General features: G+C 45.8%; 1 protein-coding gene across 1 annotated transcript in view; it reads left to right on the top strand.

Annotated features, from left to right (window-relative positions):
- The window catches only part of LOC141243630 (uncharacterized), a 105,800-nt gene that overhangs the window by 22,245 nt on the left and 64,341 nt on the right, over positions 1-19,214 (top strand). The window contains exons 10-14 of the mRNA XM_073668941.1: positions 16,594-16,704; positions 16,817-16,984; positions 17,068-17,191; positions 17,310-17,512; positions 17,747-17,822. Of these exons, the coding sequence (XP_073525042.1) occupies positions 16,594-16,704; positions 16,817-16,984; positions 17,068-17,191; positions 17,310-17,512; positions 17,747-17,822 (682 nt within the window). The remainder of the gene's footprint in view (positions 1-16,593; positions 16,705-16,816; positions 16,985-17,067; positions 17,192-17,309; positions 17,513-17,746; positions 17,823-19,214) is intronic.

Below are 19,214 nucleotides of genomic sequence, written 5' to 3'. Positions count from 1 at the left end.
ATGTTCCTGTGTCTTCCGTGCGCAGTGTCATCAAGAAGTGTAAAGCCCATGGCACTGTGGCTAACCTCCCTAGATGTGGACGGAAAAGTAAAATTGACGAGAGATTTCAACGCAAGATTGTGCGGATGGTGGATAAAGAACCTCGACTAACATCCAAACAAGTTCAAGCTGCCCTGCAGTCCGAGGGTACAACAGTGTCAACCCGTACTATCCGTCGGCGTCTGAATGAAAAGGGACTGTATGGTAGGATACCCAGGAAGACCCCACTTCTTACCTCGAGACATAAAAAAGCCAGGCTGGAGTTTGTCAAAACTTACCTGAGAAAGCCTAAAACGTTTTGGAAGAATGTTCTCTGGTCAGATGAGACAAAAGTAGAGCTTTTTGGGAAAAAGCATCAACATAGAGTGTACAGGAAAAAAAAGAGGCTTTCAAAGAAAAGAACACGGTCCCTACAGTCAAACATGGCGGAGGTTCCCTGATGTTTTGGGGTTGCTTTGCTGCCTCTGGCACTGGACTGCTTGACCGTGTGCATGGCATTATGAAGTCTGAAGACTACCAACAAATTTTGCAGCATAATGTAGGGCCCAGTGTGAGAAAGCTGGGTCTCCCTCAGAGGTCATGGGTCTTCCAGCAGGACAATGACTCAAAACACACTTCCAAAAGCACTATAAAATGGTTTCAGAGAAAGCACTGGAGACGTCTAAGGTGGCCAGGAATGCGTCCAGACCTGAATCCCATAGAACACCTGTGGAGAGATCTCAAAATGGCAGTTTGGAGAAGGCACCCTTCAAATATCAGGGACCTGGAGCAGTTTGCCCAAGAAGAATGGTCTACAATTCCAGCAGAGCATTGTAAGAAACTCATTGATGGTTACCGGAAGCGGTTGTTCCCAGTTATTTTGGCTAAAGGTTGTGCAACCAAGTATTAGGCTGAGGGTGCCAATACTTTTGTCTGGCCCATTTTTGGAGTTTTGTGTGAAATGATCAATGATTTGATTTTTGCTTCATTCTCTTTTGTGTTTTTTTCCTTGCAAGCAAATTAAATGAAGAGAATAAGACCAAAGAATTTGTGATTGCAATCATTTTCAGGAAGAAGCTGAGTATTATCTGACAGAATTGCAGGGGTGCCAATACTTTTGGCCACCACTGTATATCTATTATCTATCTATCATCTATCTATTATCTATCTATTATCTATCATCTATCTAGTATCTATCATCTATTATCTATCTATTATCTATCTATTATCTATCTATCTATCATCTATTATCTATCTATCATCTATCTATTAACTATATATTATCTATTATCCATCATCTATCTATTATTATTTGTATGTTATCTATTATCTATCTATTATATATCATCTATCTATTATCTATCTATCATCTATCTATCTATTATTTGTATGTTATCTATCATCTATTATCTATCTATTATTTGTATGTTATCTATCTATTATCTATCATCTATTTATCATCTATTATCTATCTATTATCTATCTATTATCTATCATCTATTTATTATCTATCTATTATCTATCTATTATCTATCTATCTATTATCTATCATCTATCTATTGACGCGCCCCCTGGGCCGTGGGGAACCCGGAACCGGGCCTTTTAGGATGAATGCTGGGGGTTGTAGTCCTTGCGTGGCGATGACCCGGTCCCGTGGCTCAGGGTGGTCAGACCAGTGGCGGATTTACTGGTATTTTCCGACTACGCCACCCGTGGATTGCGGTCAGGGCGAACCGCCGCTGCAGGGCAGACCGCTGAGGCTGGTGTTGTGGGTGCAGCAGAGTGTAGTACAACTCCCCACGAGAGGAGTATAGCCTCAGGGCAGTGTGTAGAGAGGATGGGGGTGATGGTGCAGGAGTAGCAGTGACGACACACAGTCAGTGATGCAGTCCAGGGTCTTTACTCACAGTTCTTATACTCCAGACCACTTCTAGAGGTACCGGCTGCCCAAGTCTCACTGTGCTCACCAGGTGAGGGGCTCGGCCGACTCCCAGGTATCTCTGAAGTGCTTCACAAGACCCCCTTTGTGTGTCCTTCCTCTGGCCTGTCCCCACCAGTGACCACGCTTCTGTCCAGCTGCCTCGGGCCTTGGCGGGCAAACGAGAGTTCCGTTTCCCTGGACCCTATGTGGTGCCTTCCTAGCGGGTGTAGCGAGGGGCTGCGCCACTTGAAATGTTGCAGCCTCCGGTTCCTAGCTGAGGGTAGTTTCGCGCCTCCACTAGTAAGGGATCCGGTATCCTCTCTTGGCCTGACCCCTCTACGCAGGTAGATACGGGCGTGCAGTGGCGACTGGCCGGTCTGCACCCCTGGGGTCCCTTCTTCCTCTGTTCCTGGAGCCTCCTCCGATCCCCTTTCCTTCTTCCCTCCTCCAGGCTCAGGCCTCCTGACAGGGCCTACCTGGGGAGCAGAGCCATGCAGCAGCTCTGCTCCCTGACTTCTCCTCTCACAGAACTCACTCACTAAGATGGCCCCCACCTTTTATATCTCTCTCTTGTGCATCCAGGAACTGCTTCCTCTCTGCCCCTGTACTACTGGGTTCCCCCTTCCTGGGTGTTCCCTCCCTCCCACTCCAGCCAGGGACAGGGACTGTCATGCTCATCTCAGGAGCATATCGGTCGCCCTGTCCCCCGGAAATGTGGTGTAGTGCATGCAGCTGTCGGGGTCCTGATCCACACTCCATCCTTACCTGGAACTGAGGCATCGCACCTCTGAGTGAGATGCAATACCTCTGTAGCAACCGAGCCCTCGGGGTGCTACATTCCCCCCTGGTAAATCACAGCACGTCCGCGGGCTGGAACAGAGTACAAAGCTTTTTTGTTCAAAGACATGCAAATTTTCGAATGCATCAACATATAATATTATCAACACAGTAACTCATCCCTTTATGGGAGGCAATTTTCAGCAATCAAATATAAAACTCTCTTTTCAAAAAAATATAAAACTGCAAACACCATCAGCAGCAACTCATTCGGCGAAGTCTCTTTAACTGGTCACAGTCTCTGCGGTGACCGGGTGTCCATATCACCCTTCAAGGTGCAAGCTGTTGAGGTAAACCAATATTGGGCACTTTAAGAAGTGCAACTATATACAGGGGTTGGCTGCTCCCAGTCCTCAGCCAGATTGGAAAGGGGAATGGCTGCTCTCTGTCCTCAGCCAGGTTGGAAAGGGGACTGGCTGCTCTCAGTCCTCAGCCAGGTAACTTAAGGGCAACTCCAAACGGGTAACAGTCCCAACCGGGGCAAAAACTTTAAACTTTTCATACCCTGACGGGTAACTATTTACGGTTCCGCTGTACTCTTTACTAGCGGCGCCCTCCTTGTGACTCCTGCTGGTACTCTTCATCTTCAGACCCGTCCGGGTCGTCATAGTAGCAGGCTGGAGTGTGCTTCACATTAAAATCGCTCAGGATATGCGACTCCCCCGAGCACTGGGGCAAACAGGCCGCTCCCGGGGTGCAAGGCACAGCAAACGACACCACTGCGGCAGCGGCCGCGCTGGTGGTGGCAGTTCCCTCCACTTCTGACTTCTTCCTCCCCCCTGGTTAGACGTGGCCTACCTTTCGATGTTCCTCTTCTGTAGGCCGCGGCTCCGCAGACGATCGTCGGGGTCGAGGACCTTGCGTCGCGCTCTGGTGATGTCGGCGTCCGCTGGGCTCCTTTCAGGACCTTGCGCAGTGTCGGTGCGTAGGGCGGGGCTTCGGCTCTCGCGCGCTTTCGGCGGTTACGCCCCTCTTCTTCCCGCACGGTGTTCGGAAGATGGCGCCCGATGGCGGGAAAATAGCCGCGGATGGCGGGAAATGGCTGCGGATGGCGGGAAACTTCGCCAAGGTAAGTACACAGTCTTTTTCCAGGCACGCAGTACCCGTTGGCGGCAGGTTGGTCACAATCCTGCCGACTACGCCAAAGCTGATGCGTCCCCTGGGCCGTGGGGAACCCGGAACCGGGCCTTTTAGGATGAATGCTGGGGGTTGTAGTCCTTGCGTGGCAATGACCCGGTCCCCTGGCTCAGGGTGGTCAGACCAGTGGCGGATTTACTGGTATTGTCCGACTACGCCACCCATGGATTGCGGTCAGGGCGAACCGCCGCTGCAGGGCAGACCGCTGAGGCTGGTGTTGTGGGTGCAGCAGAGTGTAGTACAACTCCCCACGGGAGGAGTATAGCCTCAGGGCAGTGTGTAGGGTGGATGGGGGTGATGGTGCAGGAGTAGCAGTGACGACACAGAGTCAGTGATGCAGTCCAGGGTCTTTACTCACAGTTCTTATACTCCAGACCACTTCTACAGGTACTGGCTGCCCAAGTCGCACTGTGCTCACCAGGTGAGGGGCTCGGCCGACTCCCAGGTATCTCTGAAGTGCTTCACAGGACCCCCTTTGTGTGTCCTTCCTCTGGCCTGTCGTACCCCACCAGTGACCACGCTTCTGTCCAGCTGCCTCGGGCCTTGGCGGGCAAACATGCGTTCCGTTTCCCTGGACCCTATGTGGTGCCTTCCTAGCAGGTGTAGCGAGGGGCTGCGCCACTTGAAATGTCGCAGCCTCCGGTTCCTAGCTGAGGGTAGTTTCACGACTCCACTAGTAAGGGATCCGGTACCCTCTTTTGGCCTGACCCCTCTATGCAGGTAGATAAGGGCATGCAGTGGCGACTGGCCGGTCTGCACCCCTGGGGTCCGTTCTTCCTCTGTTCCTGGAGCCTCCTCCGCTCCCCTCTCCTTCCTTCTCCTTCTTCCCTCCTCCAGGCTCAGGCCTCCTGACAGGGCCTGCCTGGGGAGCAGAGCCATGCAGCAGCTCTGCTCCCTGACTTCTCCTCTCACAGAACTCACTCACTAAGATGGCCCCCACCTTTTATATCTCTCTCTTGTGCATCCAGGAACTGCTTCCTCTCTGCCCCTGCACTACTGGGTTCCCCCTTCCTTGGTGTTCCCTCCCATTCCAGCCAGGGACAGGGACTGTCGTGCTCATCTCAGGAGCATATCGGTCGCCCTGTCCCCCGGAAATGTGGTGTAATGCATGCAGGTGTCGGGGTCCTGATCCACACTCCATCCTTACCTGGAAGTGAGGCATCGCACCTCTGAGTGAGATGCAATACCTCTGTAGCAACCGAGCCCTCAGGGTGCTACACTATTATCTATCTATTATCTATCATCTATCTATTATCTATCTATCTATTATCTATCTATCTATTATCTATGTATTATCTATCTATCTATTATCTATCTATTATCTATCATCTATCTATTATCTATCATCTATCTATTATCTATCTATCTATTATCTATGTATTATCTATCTATCTATTATCTATCTATTATCTATCATCTATCTATTATCTATCGATTATCTATCATCTATCTATTATCTATCATCTATCTATTATCTATCATCTATTATCTATCATCTATTATCTATCTATCTATTATCTATCTATTATCTATCTATTATCTATCATCTATCTATTATCTATCTATTATCTATCTATCTATTATCTATCATCTATCTATCATCTATCTATTATCTATCTATCTATTATCTATCTATCTATTATCTATCTATTATCTATCTATCTATTATCTATCTATTATCTATCATCTATCTATTATCTATCTATTATCTATCATCTATCTATTATATATCTATTATCTATCTATCATCTATCTATTATCTATCTATTATCTATCATCTACTATCTATCATCTATCTATTATCTATCTATTATCTGTCATCTATTATCTATCTATCATCTATCTATTATCTGTCATCTATTATCTATCTATTATCTATCTGTTATCTATCTATTATCTATCTATTATCTATCATCTATTATCTATCATTTATCTATTATCTATCATCTATTATCTATCTATTATCTGTATAACTATTATCTATTATCTATCATCTATTATCTATCATCTATCTATTATCTATCTATTATCTATCATCTATCTATTATCTATCATCTATTATCTATCATCTATTATCTATCTATTATCCATCTATCTATTATCTATCTATTATCTATCTATCTATTATCCATCTATCTATTATCTATCTATTATCTATCTATCATCTATCTATTATCTATCTATTATCTATCATCTATCTATTATCTATTATCTATCGATTATCTATCATCTATCTATTATCTATCTATCATCTATCTATTATCTATCATCTATCTATTATCTATCATCTATCGATTATCTATCATCTATCTATTATCTATCATCTATCTATCTATTATCTATCATCTATCTATTATCTATCTATTATCTATCATCTATCTATCTATTATCTATCTATTATCTATCATCTATCTGATATCCCTGAGAGAGAGAGAGAGAAAAAGAAGAAAAAGAAAGTTTCCTGTCAGTGAAACACACTGTACTTCCTGTCAGTGGAACACAAACTTCCTGTCAGTGGAACACACTGTACTTCCTGTCTGTGGAACACAAACTTCCTGTCAGTGGAACACACTGTACTTCCTGTCTGTGGAACACAAACTTCCTGTCAGTGGAACACACTGCACTTCCTGTCTGTGGAACACAAACTTCCTGTCAGTGGAACACTGCACTTCCTGTCGGTGGAACACACTGCACTTCCTGTCTGTGGAACACAAACTTCCTGTCAGTGGAACACATGGCAGCTTCTTGTTAGAACACATCAGGTGATCGTCCTGGGATACTTTGAAAAGAAATAATTTATCGGAGAGGTAGAGGAGACCCCCGGAGCGCAGGTCAGTGTGATGTTACTCCCTGTTTGGGGGTAATTAGTTTAGACTGTTCCCTGTCTGAGGAAGAGGGGCGTCCTCGTCCCTGGATTGTGGACTTATGCTGTAAACGTATATAGTCAGTAACTATGCTTTATATTGAGGGCTGTATGTGGCGCATCGAGGATCCAATATGGCGGACACATAATGTGACCCTGAGGGTGATGAGCGATGCAGGACGCGGTGCATCAGTCTGTGACTCCTGCCCCCTGCAGTGTGGACGGTAATTTCCCAATATTTTCTGGCTCCTGCTTTATTCTAGGGCTGGAAAGTTTCTCTTTTCTTTCTTCTGCACCGGACAAGTCACCGCTTGTGTCCCTGTGTGCGGGGTCACTAAGATGGCAGCACTGAAGGCCATTATTGGGTTCCCCGCTGACACAGCAATCAGTCTGTAACATCTGCCTGAGGCCACAGGCTCAGAAGGCTGCCTTGGGAAAACGTGACCCGGTGACGTTACCGGAAGTCAGGTACCGGCCATAGGGAAGCATGGAAAGCATGGAGCTGTCACATCGGTCCATCACTATCCACAACTTCAGCGAGAAGATCAGAAGGCTGCCTCGGACAGACTTGGCACAAGCCGCACCGTCTGGCAGACCCCAGAGAAATCCCAATCCCCTCCAACCCCTGTACGGCGATCTGGTTTTACAATAGGACCCAGTGGAATGCTACATAGAGGGGCTGCCGTGAAGAGGTAGGAATGGTCGCCAAGCAGGGTCAGAGCTAGGAGGTCACATCAAGGACAAAATCAGGATCCGTAAGAATAGTCAGTACAAGCCGGGGTCAAAACAGGAATACACCAAACAAAACGGGAGCAGAAGAGCACACCTCACCACGAAACACTAAGCTATATCTGGCAGCTTTCAGCAACAAACTGGAAGCTTAAGTAGGGTGTGGTGCTCTCCAGTTGGCTGGAGCAGGGAGTTGATCACTCAAGATGTATTTCCCCGAACACCATGTAATCGCACAATGTGATTAATGAGTAATTTACTTAGAGTTTCAGAGTTACGAGACAAAGACAGAGGGACACAATGACATAAAAGCCCAAAAGAAGGGAATCCCAATCAAATACCGCTCAAGACTATGAGTAATATAGTATTAATAAATATGGCGGAGATGGGGAGACTAAAAGAAGAAAAAAGGGTTTAATAAGTTTATAAACCATTTTTATTATACACCAATAACAAATATAATATAAATAAAGCAAAGGTAGGTGAAGGGGAGAAGTACGACTAAAAACAGGGAGAATAGAAGAAATCCCTGTATATAAAAAAAAAGTACAAGACGGTAAGGAGCTCCTGTACAATGCAAGACCCTCCAGGGTTCTAGGGGCCGTCAAAACTAGAACAGGCTGATTGGTGCTGCGGTCTGCTGAGCTAATATCAAAACAAAAAGCTATTAACAAAAAAGCAGAAAAAGGGCTAAATATGCCTGCTAAGCGAGCATGCTTACATAAGTGTGCCGGAAAATAATCCGAAAATAATAATACGAAACAGCTAATCGTGACAAGCAGCAAACCATAAATGTAAGCTATAGATAAAGATTAATATGGCTGCTTATTATTCTGCAAATGGCTGTAGTTGCATGGTATAAAGGCCCGGAAAAAATGGCACAAACATATGTAGTCCGTTTAAGAAGCATGCCCTGAGGTATCATAGGTGGATAATGATAATGTATTGTAGATGGTGTGTACCACAGTCAGCTATATAAATTTATGGCATGAGGCAGGGAGGCAAAAGTAAATAGATATGACTGCTGGGGTAGAAAAATAATCAATGGCCAGCTGACCACAGTAGACACAAACCCACAATATGAAGTGCGGGTAGGGGGAATACTACCTGCTAAACATGCTAAGTATGGTCTCACTGAAAAAAGTGCAGACAATAGTGGCATAAACATATAGTAACAGCTCAAAAGCATACTAACGCATGAGTCTAGCAGCACTTAAAGCCCAGAGATGATCTATAAACATATAGTACAATTACCTTGTGACATTTCACAAGAGAAATACAGGAGCGTTCAGGAAGTGTGTGTGAGAGAGCCTCGACGCGCGTTTCACCAACTGCGGCTTCGTCAGGAGGGACAAAATAACACTGTTTACTGAACTTGTTAACCACCACCCAAATAACAGTCTTCCCTTCTGAGGGTGAGAGGTCAGCAATTAAGTTCATGGAAATGTAGGTCCAAGGATTCCTAGGGGTGGGTTGGGGGGGTGTAGAAAAAAGTGGGACAGGTTTGAAGCGTCTTGGCTCCAACACAAGTTTCAAAAGTCATCACATATACCCTACAGTCTTCAACTATGTTTGGCTACCAAAAATTCGTGGTTACCAGTCGGATGGTATTGTTTATACCAGGGTTACCTGCCAGTACAGAATCATGAGACTCCTGAAGAATACTTAGGTGAAACTGAACAAATAGTTTTTGGGTAGGACTAGTGTCAGGGGCTTGCTCTTGGAATCTACAGATCTCTTCTACAAGACCTAAAGAAACAGATGACACAAGTATACCCTCAGCTAGATCAGAAGCTGGTTTAGAGTCCTCAGACTGAGAAAGACAGACACTCCAGGAGAGTGCATCAGCTTTTATGTTGTTAGTACCAAGTCTGAACGTCATCACAAAATCAAATCTACAAAAGAACAAAGCCCATCTAGCTTGTCTAGGGTTGGGTCTCTTAGCTGATTCCGAATAAGTCCGATTTTTGTGGTCTGTGATAACAGTGACTTTATGTTTGGCACCTTCGAGGTAGTGGCGCCATTCCTCAAAGGCCCACTTAATTGCCAACAATTCACGATGACCGATGATATAATTCCTCTCGGCAGATGAAAATTTTCATGAAAATAAGATGCACCAACGAAGTTAAGTGAGAGATGGGGTACCTTGCGATAAGACCGGTCCAACCCCAACCTCAGAAGCATCAACCTCCACAATAAAAGGACGCTCAAGATTGGACTGAACCAATATAGGGTCAGACAAAAAAAACATTTCTTTAATGGAGAGAATGCACGGATTGCCTCAGGCTTCCAATTAACCACATCTGTCCCCTTCTTAGTTAAGTCAGTGAGTGGTTCAGCAATCTTGGAATTTTTTTTAATAAATTTACGTTAATCTTTTGCAAACCCAAGAAAATGCTGCAAGGCTTTCAGAGACTTGGGTTGCACCCACTTCTCAAAGTGTTGGAACTTAGAGGGATACAAGCGGAAGCCTTTAGAAGACAAAATATACCCCAAGAAATTTACTTTTTCAACAACAACAAAAAAACATTTTTCAAGTTTAGCAAATAAAAAATTGTCTCTGTGTCTTGGAGTACAGTACGTACATATTGGATATGTGAATTAATATAAGGTGAATAAACCAAGATGTCATCCAAATAGACAACCACATATTGACCACTGGTATCTCTGAATATGTCATTAACAAAATTTTGAAAAACAGCCGGTACATTACTCAGCCCAAAAGGCTGACCCTCTGGTGTGTTAACCCCTTTACCCCCGAGGGTGGTTTGCACGTTAATGACCGGGCCAATTTTTACAATTCTGACCACTGTCACTTTATGAGGTAATTACTCTGGAACGTTTCAACGGATCCCGCTGATTCTGAGATTGTTTTTTAGTGACATATTGTACTTCATGATTGTGGTAAAATTTCTTTGATATCACTTGCGTTTATTTGTGAAAAAAATGGAAATTTGGCGAAAATTTTGCAATTTTAAAAATTTGAATTTTTATGCCCTTAAATCAGAGAGATATGTCACACAAAAGAGTTAATAAATAACATTTCCCACATGTCTACTTTACATCAGCACAATTTTGGAAACAAAATTTTTTTTTGTTAGGGAGCTATAAGGGTTAAAAGTTGACCAGCGATTTCTCATTTTTCCAACAAAATTTACAAAACCATTTTTTTAGGGACCACATCACATTTGAAGTCACTTGGAGAGGTCTTTATGACAGAAAATACCCAAAAGTGACACCATTCTAAAAACTGCACCCCTCAAGGTGCTCAAAACCACATTCAAGAACTTTATTAACCCTTCAGGTGCTTCACAGGAATTTTTTGAATGTGGAAGAAAAAAATGAACATTTAACTTTTTTCACAAAAATGTTACTTTAGACCCAATTTTTTTTATTTTCGCAGTGGTAACAAGAAAAAATGGACCCCAAAATTTGTTGTGCAATTTCCCCTGGGCACGCAGATACCCCATATGTGGGGAAATACCACTGTTTGGGCGCTCGGAAGGGAAGGAGCGCCATTTGACTTTTTGATTGTAAAATTTGCTTGAATAATTAGCGGACTGCATGTTGCGTTTGGAGAGCCCCAGATGTGCCTAAACAGTGGAAACCCCCCACAAGTGACCCCATTTTGGAAACTAGACCTCCCAAGGCACCTATCTAGATGCATCTAGTGAGAACTTGGAACCCCTAGGTGCTTCACAAATTGATTCGTAAAAATGAAAAAGTTTTTTTTTTTCATTTTTACGAATCAATTTGTGAAGCACCTGGGGGTTCCAAGTGCTCACTATGCATCTAGATAGGTGCCTTGGGTGGTCTAGTTTCCAAAATGGGGTCACTTGTGGGGGAGCTCCAATATTTAGGCACACAGGGGCTCTCCAAACGCAACATGGTGTCCGCTAACAATTTGAGCCAATTTTCCATTCAATTTGTTAGCGGACACCATGTCGCGTTTGGAGAGCCTCTGATGTGCCTAAACAGTGGAGCTCCCCCACAAGTGACCCCATTTTGGAAACTATACCCCTCAAGGATTTTATTAAGGGGTATAGTGAACATTTTGAACCCAGAGGTACGACACAGAATTTGATAACATTAGGTCATCATATTGAATAAGTTGTCATTACTCTTGAGTGCAAGTACTCGCTACTTGAGTTTGCATCGGGTACTCAGGTATGCACCATGTATCACGGGTGCTCAAGTGAAATGCTCGAGTCCACGCCCGCATGTTTCACGGTTATTAGACACCCAAAAAAAACATGCGGGGATCGCTCGTGCATGGCAAGCAATCCCCGCAAGGTTTTTTTGGCCGCGAAGCATATGGGGCGGAGACTCGAGCACCCGCGATACTCAGTGCATACCCGAGCACCCGATGCAAACTCAAGTAGCGAGCACTTGCGTTCAACACTAGTTGCCATATCGTCGTCTTTTTTTTTTTTTTTTACTTTTGAAAAAAAAAAAACAACCCCAACCCTAACATTAGCACAACCCCAACCCTGACCCCAACCCTAACATTAGCACAACCCTACCCCCAACCCCAACCCTAACATTAGCACAACCCCAGCCCTAGAGTTTATTTTTTACGTCGTTCCTCGTGCGGTATAAGTGATTAGATGACTTTATTCTTCTGGTCGGTGCGATTACAGCGATACCAGAATCATATCGGGTTTTTATGATTGACAGCTGTCATACACTAAAAGACACATATTTTGTAAAATCTAGTTTTTGCATTGCCATATTTTGGCCGACATAGTCATGTGATGGCTTGTTTTTTGCAGGACGAGATGACGTTTTCAGCGGTACCATTTTTATTTATATTCGTCTTTTTGATCGCGTGTTATTCCATTTTTTGCTTGGCGGTATGATGATAAAGCATTGTTTTTTGCTTCATTTTTTTTTTTTTTTTTTACAGTGTTCACTGAAGGGGTTAACTAGTGGAACAGTTTTATAGGTCAGGTCGTTACGGACGCGGCGATACCAAATATGTGTACTTTTATTGTTTTTTTGCTTTTTTTTCATAATAATATTTATTGATGGGTACATTATATTTTTATTTTTAGTGGATTATTTTTTTTTTATATTTTTACAATTTTTTTTTTTTTTTTTTTTCACTTTCTGGGAGTTTTTATACTTTTTTACTCTGTCCCACTCTGGGACTTTCACTTTTTTATTCTGATCGCCTGCATGGCACAGGAATGCAGCACCATCCCTGTGTCATGCAGACTGTCAGCGCTGGACAGGGAGAAGATAGTTTGGAGATGCACTGCGCATGTCCAAAAAATCTTCCTGCTTTCTGGTGACCCGGATGTTGTCATGATGCCATCGGGTCGTCATGGCAACATCCTGGAAGCCACGGCAGACAGCGCTGGAGGCCGGAAGAGGAGGTGAGTATACCGATCACCTCCCCTTAGCCACCGCAATGCGATCGCAGCATTGCGGGGGTTAATGTGCCGGGAGCGGTGCGGGACCGCTCCCTGCACATTGTCACAGCTGACACCCGGTACTATCAGCTGACACCCGGCGGCGATCGCGCCCGCAAAGCCTGTGTGTGCATGCGATCGCGATGACGTACTAATACGGGTCAGGCTCTTAAAGCCCAGGGCACAGACGCGTATTAGTACGTCTTGGGCTTTAAAGGGGTTAAATAATAATAATAATAATACCGTATTTTCTGGAGTATAAGACGACTGGGTGTATAAGACGACCCCCAACTTTTCCAGTTAAAATATAGAGTTTGGGATATACTCCCCGTATAAGACTACCCCTCTTCTAACGCACATACGGTGAAAATTTTAAAAAAATCAGATTTGATTTCAATATGGTAATTTTAAAGTGATGAACCTTACCGGCGACTGGCTGCTTGTTGTATACAAATCCTGCTTGGATTGGTCAGCTCTCCCTGTCTCCAAGACTATCAGAGCGGTAGCACATCCCTCTGGCCCGCCCTTGTATCCTATTACCGGTACCTGCTTCTCTGCCTCTCTGATCTCACTCCTGAGGACTGCAGTGACGAGGTGAGGGGGCGCCTCACCGGGAAGGTGTAAGTGAAGCAAGCTGCAGGCGTCCGGGACGCCCGGGGTATGGAAAAAAGAGAGCAGCGCTGTGCCCAGAAAAACTCGCCTCTTTCACTTGTCTGGCCGCCCTTGTATTACCTCCTTCTCTGCCTCCTTCTCTGCCGGCGCCGCTTCACTGCAGTCCTCAGGAGCGAGATCAGAGAGGCAGAGAAGGAGGTACCGGTAATAGGATACAAGGGCGGGCCAGAGGGATGTGCTACCGCTCTGATAGTCTTGGAGACAGGGAGGGCTTATAAATTACCATAAATACTGTATTTTTCAGACTGTAAGAGGCAACGGACCATAAGACGCACCTAGATTTTAGAGGAGGAAAATAGAAAAAAAAAATTAAGCAAAAAATGTGTTCACAATGCACTTTTAAGGGGTAGGGGGTCTTCTGCTGACACTGGTATAGGGGTAATGTCCCCCAATTCTGACAATATCCCCTATCCTGGTATATATGCCCCCCCTTCCTTTTATACGTGGTCCCCATCCCCATCCTGGTATGCATGGCACCCCTCATCCCTATCCTGGTATGCATGGCACCCCTTCATCTCTGTCCTGGTATGCATGGCACCCCTCATCCCTATCCTCGTATGCATGGCACAGCAATCCGCATCCTGGTATGCATGGCTCCCCTCATCCCTGTCCTGGTATGCATGGCTCCCCTCATCCCTGTCCTGGTATGCATGGCTCCCCTCATCCCTGTCCTGGTATGCATGGCACACCTCATCCCTATCCTGGTATGCATGGCACCCCTAATCCCTGTCCTGGAATGCATGGCACCCCTCATCCCTGTCCTGCTATGCATGGCACAGCAATCCCCATCCTGGTATGCATGGCACCCCTCATCCCTATCCTGTTATGCATGGCTCCCCTCATCCCTGTCCTGGTATGCATGGCACCCCTCATCCCTGTCCTGGTATGCATGGCACCCCTCATCCCTGTCCTGGTATGCATGGCACCCCTAATCCCTATCCTGGTGTGCATGGCACCCCTCATCCCTGTCCTGGTATGCATGGCACCCCTCATCCCTATCCTGCTATGCATGGCACCCATCATCCTTATCCTGGTATGCATGGCACCCATCATCCTTATCCTGGTATGTATGGCCCCCTCACCTTTATCCTGTTATGTATGCCCCCTCATCCGTATTTTGGTATGCATGGTCCCCCTAATCCCCATCATGCTGCACATAAAAAAAAATAAACACTCCTACTCACCTTTCTTCTCTCCTCCAGCGCTGCGTCCGGTCTGCCCGCACTGATCTTGCCATGTGAGCCGCGCATGACGTCACTGCGATGCGCGGCTCACATGGAGAGATCAGCTGCCGGAAGTCACTGCTCCCCACCCTTATAGTCCGAATGTTGGGGGAGGAGGGGGTATATATAGCCGGCACACAGTTAAGTGGCATGAATATTCACCCCTCCCCACGCCCATGGGCGTGGAGAGAGGTTGAATATTCATGCCCCTGTAACAACGTGCACAGGCGATTCTGGCAGCAGCAGAAGCCGCACTGCGGCTACACTGTGTGCCGGCTATTAAGGAGCATGAAGTCACTGCTCCCCGTGCTCCCCGGCGTGGGGAGCAGTGAATATTCATTTTCTTTAGCAGCGGGGACAGTGTAGGCTGCAGCGGGGACAGTGTAGGCTGCAGCGGGCGGCTGCTGCCTCCTGTGCCCCGCTCCTCCATGGCTACCGCTCCCCCCCACACCCCACACATCATATATATATATACCCCCCTCCTCCCCCAACATTCGGACTATAAGGGTATATGCCCTATAAGATGACACCCGGCGTATAAGACGACTCCTGACTTTTGAGAAGATTTTCAGGTGTTAAGTCGTCTTATACGCCGGAAAATATGGTAATCTTTATTTTTATATAGTGCCAACATATTCCACAGCGCTTTACATACATTATCATCACTGTCCCCATTGGGGCTCACAATCTATATTCCCTATCAGTATGTCTTTAGAGTGTGGGAGGAAACTGGAGAACCCGGAGGAAACCCACACAAACACGGGGAGAACATACAAACTCCTCGTAGATGTTGTCCTTGGTGGGATTTGAACCCAGGACCCCAGCGCTGCAAGACTGCAGTGCTAACAACTGAGCCACCATGCTGCTCTAAATGCTGTCTTACACTCATATCCTTCTCTGATATGTCTCACTGTGCAGGAACATGGTCTGATCATACCACAGCTCCTGGGTGGGGGAGGATGCAAAAGAGTATACAGACAGGACAGCCGGGATCACATGAGAGTATACAGACAGGACAGCCGGGATCACATGAGAGTATACAGACAGGACAGCCGGGATCACATGAGAGTATACAGACAGGACAGCCGGGATCACATGAGAGTATACAGACAGGACAGCCGGGATCACATGAGAGTATACAGACAGGACAGCCGGGATCACATGAGAGTATACAGACATTACAGCCGGGATCACATGAGAGTATACAGACAGGACAGCCGGGATCACATGAGAGTATACAGACAGGACAGCCGGGATCACATGAGAGTATACAGACAGGACAGCCGGGATCACATGAGAGTATACAGACAGGACAGCCGGGATCACATGAGAGTATACAGACAGGACAGCCGGGATCACATGAGAGTATACAGACAGGACAGCCGGGATCACATGAGAGTATACAGACAGGACAGCCGGGATCACATGAGAGTATACAGACAGGACAGCTGGGATCACATGAGAGTATACAGACATTACAGCCGGGATCACATGAGAGTATACAGACAGGACAGCCGGGATCACAGCTGATTCTTTCTGTGAGATAAAACGATTCACTGTCTGTTTGTAAACAATGTTTTACTTCAAAGAAAGAATCAGCTGTAATGTCTGTATACTCATGATGTATAACGTCTCCCCCATTTTACACTATGAGTAGTCCTTGAAATTAATGAGACACTTTATGTCATGTAGAATCTCCTTTCATGAGGGATTTTGTGCTCTGTCATCCTTATTATTCATTCAGATCAGGATCCTCACAGATAAAGTTTTCTTTGAAAGACAATGGTCCGTTCCATGAATGACCCTCCGAGGATGGAGCATGACAGAAGCCACATGGCGGCTCGGGTATTAGACCTCACCCTGGAGATAATCTACTGGATCACTGGAGAGGTGAGAGCTTCACATCACATCACTCTGATCTCTAGAAATAAAGAAGGGAAATGACGGGAAAGGTGAAGGATCCTTAGAATAGATGTAGTGATCGGCGTCTCCCCATACACAGGATCACACAGTAGTGAAGAGGTCGTCTGGGGAGTGTGTGACCCCCCGTGTGTCAGGAGGGCGGAGCAGGACCCCGAGTGACATCACCGAGCCTCCACCTCATTCACTGATACATGAGCAGAAGATCCTAGAACTGACCCACAGGATCACTGAGCTGCTGAGCGGAGAGGTGAGCGCTGCCGGGAATGCTGGGACATTATATAATAACGCCGGGGGAGGGGTCTGCTAATGACGGGTCATTTTGTGTGTCAGGTTCCTATAAGGTGTCAGGACGTCACCGTCTATTTCTCCATGGAGGAGTGGGAGTATATAGAAGGACACAAGGATCTGTACAAGGACGTCATGATGGAGGATCACCAGCCCCTCACATCTCCGAGTAAGAGGAGACCGTCCTGATTATAGAGGAGAGGCCGGGTCTGAGGTCACCTAGACTCCCCCATCATCTGATCATCACATGTAGACGATGTATTCAGTCCTGTGTATATTTCCTATAGATGGATCCAGTCCGAGAAATCCACCAGAGAGAAGTCCCAGTCCTCTATATTCCCAGGATCGTCCAGAGGAGAAGCAGAATGTACCCCTGGATCATCAGGTAGATGGAGCTGAGATTTCTGGAAATCCACCGGAGAGAAGTCCCAGTCCTCTATATTCCCAGGATCGTCCAGAGGAGAAGCAGAATGTCCCCCTGGATCATCAGGTAGATGGAGCTGAGATTTCTGGAAATCCTCTGTATATTTATTTCAAACTTTCCAACATCAGATGGTGTAAATGGACACCGCCGTATACTCCAAGATGGACTCTGATCAGTTCTTGCTTGGTTGTATGCTCATCCCGTCTGATCGCTCCTTGGATAAATGCTTTCTAGGGTATTTTTAACCCTTACCTATACAGGAGATACATTTTTTTTATATTTTTGTTTTCCTTTGTTTAGGTTGGATCCCTGCAAGAAAGTTATGAAAGTGGATCAACGAGTGGACTCGACAAATCCATATCTGTGTCGGTGAAAGGTAAAAGTTTTTCATAAATCTCGTGTTTTATTTTGCCGATTCTTATGAATATGCTGATCCTATATTGCACTGGTCACAACCTCGCTGATTTTTCAGGCATCTTAAAGACGCTGTGCACACATACCTTGAGGCGCTAAAAGACTGAAGATTAGTTCGTTTTTTCAGGTAGACTGCGCTTCAGATGAATAATATGTAACTGACAACAATGATCTTTTGTGCAAACTAAAAGATTTTACCCAACGCAGCGGCGGACACTGACTGCTTGGGGACCCCTGTGCAAGAAATGTGTCTGGGCTCCCCACCTTTTATGTCGACAAAGCTACAGATGTATATATAGCCACACACACTGTGGTAGGTCAACTCGCTCGGCTGCTTCCGGAAGTAGACTCAGGAACTGGGTTTTCTCTGCAGGTTTTATTATATGGCATAAAGCCCTGCAACTCCAGCAAAAATAAACACAGCCTTACTGGCAAAGCAACAAAACAAAAGATAAACAATAGCACACTCCATATTTGTGTGTACGGTTCGCTCACACAGGTTATGTCCAGCCTTCAGCTCCTCTCCGAGCTATGGCTGTACAGTCTGGAGACCTTGCCTCTCCAAACACAACACAGAGAGAAAAAAAACAGGACCGAACATTTAAACCATGCTCAGCCACATCCTGATGGGAGCTATGGGGAATGACTTGCCTCCCATCTCTATGTCACTCCCATAAAACCACACCCTTTAAAAGAGGTAACCGCCAGCATATAACATGCTGGCAGAAATTCAGTAGATCTCAGTTCACACAGGAAAGCATATAACCCGTCGCATATAACACCAGTGACTCTGTCACACATTCCCCCCCTCTGCCCAAAGCCGGGAGTTTGGGCACCTTCAGACACCAAGCAGGGAATTCTGGAGAGGGCATCAGCATTAGCGTGTAACTTCCCGGGTCTATGCTCCACATGAAAATTAAAATCTTGGAGACCTAAGAACCACCTAATTACTCGGGCATTCTTGCCCTTCTTTTCCCTCAACCATCTCAAAGGGGCATGGTCTGACACCAATTTAAACTTTCGGCCAAGTAGGTAATATCTTAGCGTGTCTATGGCCCATTTTATGGCTAGGCATTCTTTCTCCACAATGGCAGAATTTTTCTCACAGGAGGAGAGCTTCTGGCTCATATACAGGATGGGATGCTCTTCCCCATTTATCTTCAGTGACAGCACGGCTCCTAGGCCAACTTCTGAGGCATCTGTCTGGAGCACAAACTCTTTAGTAAAGTCTGGTGCGACCAGGACCGGCTGCTTACAGAACGCCATCTCAGTTTCAACCGTCCATTTCGCCATTGTTGATTTTGTGCCTTTCAGAACGTCCATCAGTGGTGCGGCAATCATAGCAAAATTTGGG

This window comes from Phyllobates terribilis, unplaced genomic scaffold (assembly GCF_046119375.1).
Source record: "Phyllobates terribilis strain yellow unplaced genomic scaffold, ASM4611937v1 Scaffold_2__4_contigs__length_985480577, whole genome shotgun sequence".
NCBI classification, from domain to species: Eukaryota; Metazoa; Chordata; class Amphibia; order Anura; family Dendrobatidae; genus Phyllobates; species Phyllobates terribilis.
The sequence above is the reverse complement of the archived record's forward strand: the minus strand, read 5'-3'. Positions and strand labels throughout refer to the sequence as shown.